The sequence below is a fragment of the Lipotes vexillifer genome, unplaced genomic scaffold, assembly GCF_000442215.2.
Source record: "Lipotes vexillifer unplaced genomic scaffold, Lipotes_vexillifer_v1.1 scaffold1081, whole genome shotgun sequence".
Taxonomy (NCBI): domain Eukaryota; kingdom Metazoa; phylum Chordata; class Mammalia; order Artiodactyla; family Lipotidae; genus Lipotes; species Lipotes vexillifer.
This window is the reverse complement of record NW_006779039.1, coordinates 422,288-437,451: the sequence shown is the minus strand read 5'-3', so window position 1 is coordinate 437,451 and position 15,164 is coordinate 422,288. Positions and strand designations below refer to the sequence as shown.

Here is a 15,164-nt window from a genome sequence, read left to right as displayed (position 1 = left end):
GGGGCAGGGAGGGAGGGGTGGCCGGCAGCCTCGCCTGGTCCTTGGGTCTGGGCCCTCAGGGGTCGAGTCCGGTCTGGGCTCCGGCCTGACTTTCTAACTTTGGTACTTTGGGGCTGGCGATCTGGTGAGACAGGGGAGGTGGTAGATGAGGAGAAAGCAAAGGCCAAGGGGCAGCAGGCAGGGTTTTGACAAATTCTTCTATGTCAACTGCAGAAACCAGCACCTGCAGCCTAACCTTCAGAAGTGCATGCTTCCTGTGCCCTGCCCAACCTGAGGTCTAGAACTGGGTACCCCAGGGGCAGCTTATGACCCAAATATCTGTCTGCAACCAGAGCCACGTTGAGTTCTCCAGCTGGGGATTTTCGACAAAAGCAAGGGGCCTCAGCCTGCACAGGCCAAGCCAGAGTCTGAGGAGCCCTGGGTCTGCGCCCCAGGGCTGCCCGCCTCTGGTCTGCGCACACCCTAGATGGAGGTCGTGCCTGAGTGTCAGCTCAGCCAGACTCTCCTGACACCCTGACCTGGGGTCCAAGAGTGTCCACCCTCCCCCTCCCCCGGACAGCTCGAGCTCCAGACACCTGTCACCTCGGGCCTGATGTCAAGGAAGCTGTGGGCAGAGGCCGGGCAGGAACGCAGACACAGCTAACGAGGGCTCCTAGAAGTTCAGAAATAGGCAGTGCCGAGCGCCCAGATGCCAGTGGGCGCCAGCTGCCAAACAGACCTCCCCTCCCGGCAGCTCCCCCTGCGAACAGACTGCGATTTTCAGGTCACCGCTTTGCTGGACGGGGCTACCCAGGTGGGACCCGGACGCAGAGCCCAGTGGTGTGCGGCCAGCCGAGCAGCGTGCAGCCTTCGCAGAAGAGCCGAGCTGAAGGCAAGGCCTCTGCCTGGTGGCCCAGCCTGGCGGGGTGTCTGGAACAGGGCCGGGCCCTCACTGCAGGAGGAGGGGGCGGGAGGAAAAGGAGCGAACAGCTGCGCGCTCCGTGGGGAGGATCCCCAAATAGAAAGTCACATACGCACTGCAGGCTTTGACCCAGAATGCTCAGAGCTACACCATAAATCCAGCGCTCCTCGGGCAGCGGGGCTGTTGATGAGCCTGAGATATCCTCAGGGGCCCTGTGTCTCTACCTGAGCTCCAAGGACACTTGTTTCTCATCGCCTTTCTGAGCCAATGCCAATCTCTGGTCGTTAAAAAAAAAAAAAAGTGCTCACAGCGGTAATACCCTGTGTGGTTTACACTGTGTTCATATCCACACCTCGCTCATCGTCATCTGATGTGGGCAGAGGGCACAGCCTCATGCAGGATCCCAGTAACTGTCTGGGACAGCCGCCTCCCCAACGAGCTGATTCCTGGACCCCCCGGCTCCTGGAAGCCGGGGCCATACACCCTGCTCCCCTCCTCCTGGGGCCAGTGCACCCTGCCCACAGCCGGCATGAAGCAGGGGACACTGGGCTGCCTCTCCAGGCTTCCAAGAGAGCTGTTTACACAACTCAGCCCACGTCCTGGCTGGCTGTCCCTACTCCCTGTGGGGTTTTAATTAGCCTGGCTCTCGGCTCACAGGCTGGGCAGTGGACGATGCTGGTCAGGGCACCTGGGTTTGGGATCGGAGTTTCCAGCCTACTGCCCACGCAACACTGGGAAAGGCCCTCGGTCTCCTCCCCGGTGAAGTGGAAATATTAGTCCCTGTGTCACAGGAGTAGACGAGCTATTGTCTACAAAGGAACGTGCACAAGACAGCCACTTGGCCGCCCTCTCCTTCCGGCTTCCGAGGAGGACAGGCAGAACTACAGAGTAGGACACATCTGTTCCCAGTGCAGGGAGCCTGGGAAGAGTCTAGCTACCCCTTGACTGGGAGCTGCTGTAGCCCGTGGTCTAGCACAGGGCTGGGCACACAGGAGGGGCCCTGGAAATGTGGCAGGAGGCCTGAGATATGCAGGCCCTCTGACCTCAGGAGCAAAGGGACTTACCCAACGGCTCACAAAGTGCTAGTCAGAGCCCTGGGATGAAATCTGAGGTCTCCTTACTGAGCCCCCTGCGCTTTTTGCAAAGAAAAGTGTGTGCTTCCGAGGATGAGGGGCACGAAGCCCCAAGCCGATCACACGCCATGGCAGCCGCTGAACGGCCCTCCTCCTACCGTTCTGCCCCTTCCTCAGCTTCATTTGCATTCGAGGCGACAAGGAGATGAAGGGGTGAGCCGCTGGTTTAGGTCGCACTGCAGGTGGAAAGCAGGCTGCACTTGGGGCCACCCGAATGGGGACCCTTGATAGAGCTCCCCACCTTCGCCATGAGCATCTTTCGACAAGTCACTGGATTTCTTGGATTTTAGCGTCCTCATCCATAAAGAGGGCCAATGGCTGGGAAGGTCGGGAGGAAGACTGGGCATGCCAACTCATGGTAACTCTAGAGTCAGCCCTTCATTGTCATCCCATGACAACACACAGAAGGTGCGCCGTGAGCGCAGCATCCCGTTCCTTCTCCGACTGTATGTCTAATGCCCTTAATGCCTCCATTTTCTCTGGAGCTGCCTTATGAACGGGATAGGCGACTGCTCAGAGCTGGGGAATCTTTGCAACTTTGGGTGCAGACTGAGACGGAGACGACTGGGTTCCAATTCCATGTGGGCTCTGAAGCGCTCCCATCTGGAGTGCTAGTATTTTAGAGATTCGTGCACTAGTAATCAATCCACTCACCGTTCTGGGGGAGGAGTGGAGATCTTAACTTCAAAAGGAGGGAGCAAACATTCTGCCTCCTGTTAAAACTCCATACACTCACTGCAGAGACTGGATGCCTTATTAAGCTTGGGTGGATGCCCAAGTGTTCAAAAGGTAAAACTCCAGATCACGAGTCATTAAGCCATCAGGCTGCTGAATGAATGAACAAATGCTGAGAGGGTGCTGCACTTTCTTACGACAACTACTCCCACCTGATATGTGCTTGGAGCTTTGTGGTTTTCAACATGCTTCAGATCCAAGAGGCAGCAGAGCACAGTGGTGAAGAAAGCAGGCTCTGAGCTCTGCTGCGCCTTGTCTCTGTGACTTTGTCAAGTTGCTTAACCTCTCTGAGCCTCAGTTTCCTGGAGCTAACCTCTTCATCTCAGGGTTATTCTAAGGATTACAGGAAATAAGGCAGCCCGAATGCTTAGCAAGTGCATAGCGCCTAGTCAACGCTCAACTAAAGGTGGCTATTCTTACTCCTGGTTCATTTGATCTTTGTCCTCAGAGTGGGCAAAGGATGGACAAAGCCCCATGGCTAGTTAGGAGCAGAAGCAAGACTGGAATCAGGTGTCCTGGGCCCTGGTCTTAGGCCAAGAAAAATCATCACGTCAGAGACACGTTTTCCTGCAAGGGGACTCTCAATAATTCACATGGAGAAATGTCTATTTAGGTCTTCTGCCCATTTTTAGATTGGGTTGTTTGTTTTTCTGATACTGAGCTGCATGAGTTGCTTGTACATTTTGGAGATTAATCCTTTGTCAGTTGCTTCATTTGCAAATATTTTCTCCCATTCTGAGGGTTGTCTTTTTGCCTTATTTATGGTTTCCTTTGCTACGCAATAGGTCCCATTTGTTCATTTTTGTTTTTATTTCCATTTCTCTAGGAGGTGGGTCAAAAAGGATCTTGCTGTGATTTATGTCATAGAGTGTTCTGCCTATGTTTCCCTCTAAGAGTTTTATAGTGTCTGGCCTTATATTTAGGTCTTTAATCCATTTTGAGTTTATGTTTTGTGTATGGTGTTAGGGAGTGATCTAATTTCATTCTTTTACATGTAGCTGTCCAGTTTTCCCAGCACCACTTATTGAAGAGGCTGTCTTTTCTCCATTGTGTATTCTTGCCTCCTTTGTCAAAGATAAGGTGACCATACTTGCATGGGTTTATTTCTGGGCTTTCTATCCTGTTGCACTGATCTATGTTTCTGTTTTTGTGCTAGTACCATACTGTCTGGATTACTGTAGCTTTGTAGTATAGTCTGAAGTCAGGGAGCCTGATTCCTCCAGCTCTGTTTTTCTTTCTCAAGATTGCTTTGGCTATCTGGGGTCTCTTGTGTTTCCATACAAATTGTAAAATTTCTTGTTCTAGTTCTGTGAAAAATGCCATTGGTGTCACCTCACACCGGTCAGAATGGCCATCATCAAAAAATCTACAAACAATAAATGCTGGAGAGGGTGTGGAGAAAAGGGACCCCTCTTGCACTGTTGGTGGGAATGTAAATTGATACAGCCACTATGCAGAACAGTATGGAGGTTCCTTAAAAAACTACAAATAGAATTACCATATGACCCAGCAATCCCACTACTGGGCATATACCCAGAGAAAACCATAATTCAAAAAGACACATGCACCCCAGTGTTCATTGCTGTGCTGTTTACAGTAGCCGGGTCATGGAAGCAACCTGAATGCCCATCGACAGACGAATGGATAAACAAGATGTGGTACATATATACAATGGAATATTACTCAGCCATAAAAGAAACGAAACTGAGTTATTTGTAGTGAGGTGGATGGGCCTAGAGTCTGTCCTACAGAGTGAAGTAAGTCAGAAAGAGAAAAAAAAATTCTGTATGCTAACACGTATGTATGGAATCTAAAAAAAAAAGGTTCTAATGAACCTAGGGGCAGGACGGGAATAAAGACGCAGATGTAGAGAATGGACGTGAGGACACAGGGAGGGGGGGAAGGGTAAGCTGGGATGAAGTGAGAGAGTAGCATAGACATATATACACTACCAAATGTAAAAGAGCTAGCTAGTGGGAAGCAGCCGCATAGCACAGGGGGCCGCATAGCACATAGCACAGGGAGCCGCATAGCACAGCTCGGTGCTCTGTGTCCACCTACAGGGGTGGGATAGGGAGGGTGGGAGGGAGACCCACGAGGCACAGATATGGGGATATGTGTATATGTATAGCTGATTCACTTTGTTATACAGCAGAAACTAACACAACATTGTAAAGCAATTATACTCCAATAAAAAAAAATGTTAAAAAAAAAAACTTCACATGTAAATCCCAGGGCTGTTTCAAAGAACTCTCCTTTGGGACTGATATAATTTTATTAACAGAACTTGACTTGAAATTTGTTTTTTGTTGTTGCTGTTGTTAGTCTGTTTCTTGGGAAAGGACAAAAAAAACAGGTAAGCTGAATGTCTGTGTCAGACCTCTATGCTGAGGATGCTGGCAGGACAAGGGAGGGTGGTGCTAGGGAAGTGCTTCCAGAGGCACACAGTTTTCTGGGGCTGGGCTGTGGGGTGTCATCCCTGGATGTTATAAAAGCACCCGAGGGAGAGCAAACATTGGAAACAGCCGAGATCCAGTCCAGGCCACACCTGGGAGGTGCCAGTCCAGCTCCCACAAAGGACTGCTTTCTGCTGCTGCCATCCTGGGCCCTGTATTAACTTATCTGGACAGCAGGTTTCACGGTGAACTGACTGGCCATTCTGCTTTGAATCTGTCCGTCTCTGTCCACAAACACGGGGCTGCTGAGCCACTCAGCGTGTGGAGCAGAGCTCCGTGTGGGCACCAGGTACCTTCCTGAAGCTGCAGGGATTGACCAGCTGCGAGAAGTCAGCTGTGCTCAAACCAGGAACTGCTCAAACCAGAACTGGCTGCATCAGCAGTGCCTGGCTCCAAGCATACCCATCAGGCACAGCCAAAGGAGCGGGTGCCCTAGGTGCCAGCTCCTTCAGAGGCCATGTGCATCTTCCAAGAAGATGAATGTGATTTTTACCTTTTGGAGCCCAAGGCTTGGTTTTTGGATCCCCTCCACTGGGGCAAATCCATGATCTTCTAGGACAGCTTGGCTTTTCAGAAACCGCTCACTCTGAGCCACTGGCGGAGAATAAGGTGTGCCACGGAGGAGGGAGAAGGGCTGATTTTGATCAAGACCGAGGTGTGACTCTAAAGCAATGAATGTGAATTTTTGGCAAGACTTACAAAGGACTCTAAAGGCCACCTGCAAAGAGAAGCCTAGCCCGGAAATGGCGTGAGCAAGGGCCGCTTCTCCAGAGTGAGGGCACGGGTGGCAGCTCTAAGAACCTGTTCTAGGAAAAACCCGTCCTGCGCTGAGATCTACACTCATCAAAACCAAAACAATTACTTACTAGTCACACTTTTTAAAAGGGTGTTGGTGGGGCACATGGGGGGAAGGGGAAGAGGATCCTGCATCTACAACCCACCCAGTCTTTTCCCCGAGGGATGGAAACAAGCGTGAAACAAAGGAAAAACTGCAAGTGCCGTTGAAACTGACCATGAACTCTGGATGCATTACTGAGAGGCTTTTCTTCACTGACTTAGTTCTTGACCATAAAAGAGAAGCAAGAACTGAAAAGGGTAATTGGTATGGAGGGTAGAGATTGCCATGGAAAGATGCCTGACGGGAGGGCTGGCAATTTGGAGGACAGGCCAAAATAATTGCTCCCTCTCTGCCATCCCATCTTTCCGCCATCTCTGTGAGAGCTGGAACTCCAGTAAACAAAGTTTTGTAAATGCCTCAACTAGATACCACGTTTTCAGTACATTGTTGGTGGTAGACAACCAGGGCAAAAGACAGCAACAGGATTTCAACAACGTCCCCGCACACTTGTGCACAGATCAGAATCCTCAACTAAATAGAAAACTGACTTACTGAAAGTGGATTGCCCTTGGAATTGGAGAAGCCAGGCCCTCTAGTTATGTGAAATGACATTACCTCAGAGCCCCCAGCTCCCAGTTCTCTGAACAGGAAGGAAGCAGACCCACGGGTCTAGAAGAGCCATTTCCTCTCTGCTCTATTAATTGCAGAGATTAGGTGAGCCACTCCTTTGTGGACCTAATACACTGAGATAACAGCCATTGTGTTTGCGGCACCTCCTATTAACTGAGCTAACCCTGGTAGACTGGCGAGGTTGCAGGCTTTTATTGTCAGATTCAACCAACCAATGGCCCTCTGGAATCCCTAACCCTGAGTTTCGGACCCATGGATGACATCTGAGTTCCAAGGGAAGAAAGCAGAAATTTGTCAAATGAGTTTTTGAAAGGACATCAGGGCCAGAGAATCAAATGGGAATATCTTTCTGTGCCCTACTCACCGGCTTCCTGTTCTCAGTGGTACTAGGAAGCTAATATAATATATCTAGTGCCTGTCATCCCCACATTCCTCGTTTCTATTAAGGGAAAATGTCGGTCTTTTTCCCTTTTCACCCTTCATCTCTTTCCAGTTGAACGGGTGCAGTGCAGAGAGAGCTGGACTGGGGATCCACATGGAACCTTGGACTCTATTTCCTGCTCTTCCAAAAACTCACAAGGGGCAAAGGTCAGCTCATCTCCTAGATCCCTTCTAGGTCAGATTTCAGTTCCTTACATTTTGGGTTGGTTGCTTGCCACCAAGTTCGCACAGAGAATTTCAATAACACATATCACGTTCAAGTTTAAGATTAGAAGCATTCAAAAACCCCCTCCCCCCATAGCCCATTGTCTGACCGATTCCTGGAGCCTTCTGGGCTCCTGGCGATTTCCCGCCATGGCGAGATGGGGAAGCGCGCTCTTGATTACAAGCCGGTTTTTCCAGTCATCCATCGTTTGACCTGCAATTTTATTCTTGACTCTCCAAGGCGCTTCCCAAACGACCTAGACACAGGGCTTAGGGAGACAAAAAGTACACTGTCTTTCAGATATGAAGATGAGACCACTGACCCCGTGAACCACAGACTTGCATTCTGAGGACAGGTTTAGGTGGAGTCAGCCACGTTCGTTTTCCTGTCTCTCTTCCCACCCCACCACCCTCATGGAGCCCCTCCCACCTCCAGGGATGAAGGGCACCTCTGGGAGGCACTTGGCTGGGATGAGACCGCAGTCCCTGGCCATGGGGCAGAGTGAAGTTCACTGGAGAGCTGAGGGATGGGTGGAGAGGCAGCCCAATGTACCTTAAAGGCACATTAAGCGGGCTTAAAGGCAGGGAATGGGGCTCCTGGGTCTGGCTTTGCTTGTGTGGTACGCAGTGAGATCTGGGGAAAGGCTTTTCTGTTTTCTGACACAGGTTTTTTTTTTTTTTTTTTTTTAATATGAAAACCATGGTGGTTGGATCACGTGATGGCTTATTGCCCCTTCAGCTCTACTGAAGCCTTTGGCCCATAGAAGGAGCAACTCCCCACTCTGCCCGTTAGCACCCAGCCAAGTGAGCTGACAGGTCATAACCTGACAGTCAATGGAAAGAAGCAATGGACGTTGGAAGGGGCTCATGAAACCCTGGTGCACTGGTTTACAAAAAACTAACCGAGTTGGCTGCCATCACGGCTGCCCCAATTTGTGCCCTCCATGACAGATGAGCGGACACATGCAAACCCAGGTACAGCGGATTTTTTTCGTTTTGTCTTGTTTCATTTCTTTATTTGTTCTCACAATGTAGACGTGGAATAGGAGCTCTGCTAAGACATTCATACGCGAGGGAAGCTCTCCTTCCCATAGATCTACTTGGCAGTACAAAACCAGGTCTAAAATTTCCATGTCCAGATGCCTGGCTCTGGAGGACATTACATACAAAACAAACATAAGAAGACCCTGAAAGGTGGAGAGAAGAAAACAGGCTGGATAGGGACCTTGGGGCCTAAGGAACAACGCGGTGGCGAGCTCCCTGGGTTTTCATTCTGCCTCATAGATCCCAGATCAGGACCTGAAGAAGCCAACAATCCAAAGTGCCAATGAACACAGACAAAAAGGCTCCAGCAAAAGCCAAAGGACTGGGAAAGGGGCAGCCTCCCAAGACCGAAAACTTTTATACAAGAACCACTCTAATTCAGCTAAACACCATAGAAAAAAGGGTGTTCCCACCCAGCCCCATCAGTAAAGGCCAACTGGGGGCCTAGAATCCACTCCCACAGAGCAGTAATGAGTCATCTCTCCCTGTCCCTGCTAGGGTGGTGTTAGAAGAGACCTCATAGAGAGCCAGGACCTTTGCCCCTGGCACAGTGGTAATAGGTCCACATCCCATCCCTTCCAGTGTCAGTGGAGATCGCATGGGGAACAGTAATGAGGCACTCCTACCTGTGCCAGCCAGGGTGGCATTAGTCGAAGCCCAGTGGGGAGCTGGAACTGTCACCACTGCCCAGCAGTAATGAGAAGCCCCGACCTCCCCGGTGTCAAGGAAGGCTAAGTGGGGAACCTGGACTTCTGTAGCTACCTGGCAGAAATGAGAGAGTGTGCTCCCCTTTCCCTGCCAGGGCATTGTCAGAGGAAGTCAGCTAAAACAGAAGATCTAAATAAGTGCTGAAAAATATGCTTCAGGTATGGAAGGGGAATCAAGACATTCTTAGATGAAGGAAAACTAAAAAGGACAACTAGACGAATTTGTTAACAACAGACCTCTCCTAAGAGAATGGCTAAAGGAAGTTCTCTGAACGGAAAGGAAATGATAAAAGAAGAAATTTTGGACATCACCAAGGAAGAAAGAACAATGGAAAGAGAAAAAATATGGGTAAATAGAATAGACTTTCCTTTTCCTTTCAAGTTTTCTAAATTAGGTTTGGTGGTTGACGCACCAATTATAACAGTGCATGCTGTGGTTCTAAATGTATGTGCGAGAAATATTTAACGATTACATTATAAACAGAGGAGGGTGGCAAAGGCAGTGGAAAGAGAGGTAAGGTTTCTATACTTCACCTGGACTGGTAAAATGTTGACATCAGTAGATGCTTATAAGTTATTTATATACGATGTAATACCTAGAGCCAGCAAGAAAAATGGTATACGAAAAGAAACATGCAAAACACTGTATGTGAATCATCAAATGGAATTCTAAAAAATATTCAGGTCACCCACAGGAAGACAGGAAAAAGAAAATAGCGAAACAAAAATAGAGAGCAAACAAATTAAATTGGCAGAATTAAGCACTAACATCAATAAGTACATTAAGTGAAAATGATCTAAATACACCTATTAAAAGACAGAAATTGACAGAGTCAATAAAAAAACATAAGCCAACTATATGATGTCTGCAAGATGCTCACCTCAAATATAATGATATGGGCATGTAGAAAGTAAAAGGATGAAAAAACATGCAAATGTTAATTCAAAAAAAAAAGGAGCAGGGGTGGCTCTAGTAATGCCAGATAAAGTAACTTCAGAACAAAGAAAATTACCAGGCACAGAGAGGGGCATTACATTATGGAAAAAGGGTCAACCTACCAAGAAGAAAAAGTAATCCTAAATGTGTATGCACCAAACCACAGAGCTACATGATATATGGAGCAAAAATTAACATAACGGAAAGGAGAAATTTACATTTAGAGTGGAGACTTCAATGTCCTCTCTCAATAGTTGATAGAACAATTAGACAGAAAATCAGCAAGATATAGACGAACTCAACACCACCACCATCTAATAGGATCTAATTGACATTTATAGAACACTCCACCAAGAAACAGGAAAATTTACATTCTTTTCAAGCATCCAAGAAATATATACCAAGATAGACATATTTTGGACTATAAAACAATCCACAAAATTTTTAAGAAGTTAAAGTAATACATGATGGCTTAGTACATTGTGAATGTACTGATGCCACTGAATTGTTACGTGAATTTCACCTTCATTTAAAAAAATCAATACCACCGAATACTGGCAACAATGGGAGAAACTGGATTTACTCATACATTGTTGGAGGGAGTGAAAACTGGCACTTTCTTAAAAACTGAACATGCAACTCCTACATGACCCGGCAATTGCACTACTGGGTATTTATCCCACAGGAATGAAAACTTGTAGTCATACAAAAATTTGTAAACAAGTGTTTCTAGTAGATTTATTCATGATAGCCCCAAACTGGAAACAACCCAGAAATCTTTCAATGAACGAAGGATTAAACAAACTGGCACCTGTACACCATGGTACACTCCTCAGCAAAAAAAAGACACGACTGTTGATATATATATAATGACCTGGATGAACCTGCAGAGAGTTATGCTGAGTGAAAAAAAAAAAGGCAACCCCCCAAACTTACATACTGTGTGATTCCGTTTATATAATTCTTAAAATGACAAAACTATAGAAATGGACTGATTAGACATTGCCAAAGGGTAAGGAGGAGGTTGGTGTGGGAAGGAAGTGGATGTGTCCATAAACCGGCAAAATGAGGGATTCATGTGGAGATGGAAATGTTCTGTACCTTGACTGTACCCATGTCAGCATCCTGCTTGTGATATTATACTACAGTTTTGCAAGATGTTATCATTAGGCGAAGCTGGCTAAAGGGTACATGGGATCTATTTGCATTCTTTCTTTTTTTTTTTTTTAAATAAGATGATGGGGGTAGGAGTTTATTAATTAATTTATTTATTTTGGCTGTGTTGGGTCTTCGTTTCCGGGCAAGGGCTTTCTCTAGTTGTGGCGAGTGGGGGCAACTCTTCATCGCAGTGCACAGGCCTCTCGCTCTCGCAGCCTCTCTTGTTGCGGAGCACAGGCTCCAGACGCGCAGGCTCAGTAGTTGTGGCTCACGGGCCTAGTTGCTCCGCGGCATGTGGGATCCTCCCAGACCGGGGCTCGAACCCGTGTCCCCTGCATTAGCAAGCAGATCCTCAACCACTGCGCCACCGGGGAAGCCCTATTTGCATTATTTCTTACACCTGCATGTGAATCTACAATTATCTCAAAACCACAAATTCAATTAAAATCATATGACCGTATTATGTGATGCAGAAAACGGACTTCACAAAATTCAACACCCATTCACAATGAAAACTCTAAGAAAACCAGAACTAGAAGGGAACTTCCTCAACTTGATAAAGAACATCTACAATATATCTACAGCTAACATCATGCCTAATGATTAAAGACTGAATGCTTTCCCTCCACGATTGGTAACAAGGCAAGGATATCTGCTCTCTTCGCTGCTTGTATCAAATCGGTATGTTGTACATCTTAAACTTACACCATGTTGTGTGTCAAATACATCTCAATAAAACAAAAACACAGTACTGGAAGTTCTAGCTAGTTCATTAAGGCAAGAGAACTAATAAAAGGCATACATATTAGAAGCAAAACTATATTTATAGGTGATATGATTGTCTACATGGAAATCTTAACAAATTTACAAAGTAACTCCTGGAACTAATAAGTAAGTTCAGGAAGTTCTCAGGATACAAGATCAACATACAAAAATCAGTTGCGGGATTCCCTGGTGGCTCAGTGGTTGAGAGTCCGCCTGCCAATGCAGGGGACACGGGTTCGCGTCCCGGTCCGGGAAAATCCCACATGCCGCAGAGTGGCTGGGCCCGGGAGCCATGGCTGCTGGGCCTGCGCGTCTGGAGCCTGTGCTCCGCAATGGGAGAGGCCACAACAGTGAGAAGCCCGCATACCACACACACACACACACAAATCAATTGCTCTGGGACTTCCCTGGTGGCGCAGTGGTTAAGAATCCGCCTGCCAATGCGGGGGACACAGATTCAATCCCTGGTCCGGGAAGATCCCACATGCTGCAGAGCAACTAAGCCCGTGCGCCACAACTGCTGAGCCCACGTGCTGCAACTACTGAAACCCACACACCTAGAGCCCGTGCTCCACAACAAGAGAAGCCACTGCAGTGGGAAGCCGTGCACTGCAACGAAGAGTAGCCCCCGCTTGCTGCAACTGGAGAAAACCCGCGCGCAGCCAAAATAAATAAATAAATAAATTTAAAAAATCAATTGCACTTATAAATGCCAGCAATTAACACATGGGCGCTGGAATTAAAAATACGATGCCGCTTACTACTGCTCAAAAACTTCTTAGGTGAAAGCCAAGCAAAACACGCATAGAACTTGCATGCTAAAAGCTATGCAACACTCATGAAAGATCAAAGATGATCTAAACGAATGGAGGGATACTCTGTGTTCACAGAATGAAAGGCTCAATATTCTAAAGATGTCAATTTTTCTCAAATTGATATACGGCTGTAACCAATTCCTATCAAAATCCCAGCACGATTTTTTTTGCAGATATAGACAAAATTATTCTAAAATTTTTATGGAAATTGCAAAGGAAGTAGAAGAGCCGAAACCATTTTGACAAAGAATCAAGTGGAAGGAATCAACCTTCCCGGTTTCAAGACTTATCATATGACTGCATTAGAGAAGATAGTGTGGTGTTGGCAGAGGAACAGACACATAGATTACTGGAACAGAACAGAGATTCCAGAAATAGACCCACACAAATATGGCCAACTGATTTTTGACAAAGATGCAAAAGCAATTCAGTGCAGGAATGGTAGCATTTTCAACACATGGTTCTGGAACAGCTGAACATCTATAGGCAAAAAATGGACTTCAAACTCAACCTCATACCTTACACAAAAGCTAACTCAAAATGGACCATAGAGTTAAACGTAAGATGTAAAATTACACAAGTTTTAGAAAAAGGTAGGAGAAAATCTTCGGGATGTAGAGCTAGGCAAAAAGTTCTTTCTTAGACTTGACATCAAAAGCGTGACTCATAGAAGGAAATATTGATAAATTAGACCTTATCAAAAGTAAAATCTTTTGCTCTGTGAACGACCCTGTGAATAGGATGAAAAACACGACTAGGAGAAACTATCTGCAAAGCTCCTATCTGATAAAGGAGTAGTATCTAGAATATATAAAGAATCTCAAAAACTCAACAGTAGGAAAACAAACTACCCAATTAGAAAATGGGAGAAAGACATGAAAAGACATTCCACTGAAGAGTTTCTACGGAAGGCAAATAAGCACATACAAAGACGTTCAGTATCATTAACCATTAGAGAACTGCAAATTAAAGCCACAATGAGATACCACTACTTACCTATCAGAATGGCTAAAATAAACAGCAGTGGGAACACCAAAAGCTGGTCAGAAAGTGGAGAAACTGGACCACTCACTGCTGGTGGGAAATGTAAAACTAGTCACGCAGCAGTAGGATGACACAGCACTTGCACTCTAGGGCCTTTATTCCACAGAAATGAAAATTTATGTCCTCAGAAAAACCTGCAGCAATACCAGTTTTCTGGTTTTGATACTGTACAACTATTTTATAAGATGCGACAATCCAGGGCCTCTCTGTACCCTGTTTGCAACTTCCAGTGAATCTATAATTATTTCATAAAAGAAGCTAACTTCTATTCAAAAAAGATTTCAGTGTCCAGACCCACGGGGACACATTCTTCTTATTGCTTCTGGGGCACGTACAAGGTAGCATTTTTTAAAAAGTTACTTATGTATATATTTTTGGCTGCCTTGGGTCTTCGTTGATGCATGGGTTTTCTCTAGTTGTGGGGAGCGGGGTGGGGGGGTACTCTTCGTTGCGGTGCACGGGCTTCTTGTTGCGGTGTCTTCTTTTGTTGCAGAGCACAGGTTCTAGGCGCATGGGCTTCAGTAGTTGTGGCTCTCGGGCTCTAAAGCATAGGCTCAGTAGTTGTGACGCATGGGCTTAGTTGCTCCACGGCACGTGGGATCTTCCCGGACCAGGGCTCGAACCCGTGTCCCCTGCACTGGCAGGCAGATTCTTAAGCACTGCGCCACCAGGGGAGCCCCCAAGTGGCATTCTTTTCTCAAGCAACGTACAGAAGTTTGAGCAGACCTTTTTATTCTTGAAAATACGAGTCCCACCCAAATCTTTGTTGAGTGTTTCAGGGGCCAAGCCCAAGGCCTCAGCTGTGACCACACTCAAAAACTAGGGTCTAGAGACACCCTAACGAGGACAAAATGTCATATAATATACAGTGCACCCAAATAAAAATGGAAAACGGAGAACTCATTTACTGCTGAAGCCTCACTAACTCCCTGGCCCAGCATCTCGAGCCTGCGTGAGGGATGGAGGCCCAGATCTCATTTTAGCACCGGCAACACAAAACCTACCAATACCAAACAAGCTACCCATTTAGCTCTAAGGAAAAAAAGGCAAAATTACAAAAAGAAAACACCGCTTTGGCTGTTAAAGACTCCACTCTACTGATTTCTTGACCCGCCCCTTTGCGGTTCCCAGCAGCCAGAGCTCCGAGGATAAAGGCCTGATGCTCTGGTCCGCAGGAGCGGCCTACGGACTCAGCACCGCATCACCGAGTTTGGATACTGGCTGGGCCCAGGGCTGGAGAGCGCGGCCAACAGCGGAAACGCAGGTGAGAGTTCCTTGCCTGGAAATTGACTTTGTTTGGTCCAAGTCAGAAGGCGTCTCCTGCCCATCGGCACGCCAGCCTCTGTGGCCATGATA

The 15,164-nt window shown here is 47.1% G+C and overlaps 1 protein-coding gene across 2 annotated transcripts in view; it reads right to left on the bottom strand.

The window, feature by feature from the left end:
* MAMLD1 (mastermind like domain containing 1) overlaps positions 1–7,544 on the bottom strand; it is a 56,188-nt gene extending 48,644 nt beyond the window's left edge. For both annotated transcript variants that reach the window (XM_007452113.1, XM_007452114.1), the window contains exon 1: positions 7,449–7,544. In XM_007452113.1, coding sequence (XP_007452175.1) covers positions 7,449–7,544 — 96 coding nt within the window. The remainder of the gene's footprint in view (positions 1–7,448) is intronic.
* Between the last annotated feature and the right edge of the window lie 7,620 nt (positions 7,545–15,164).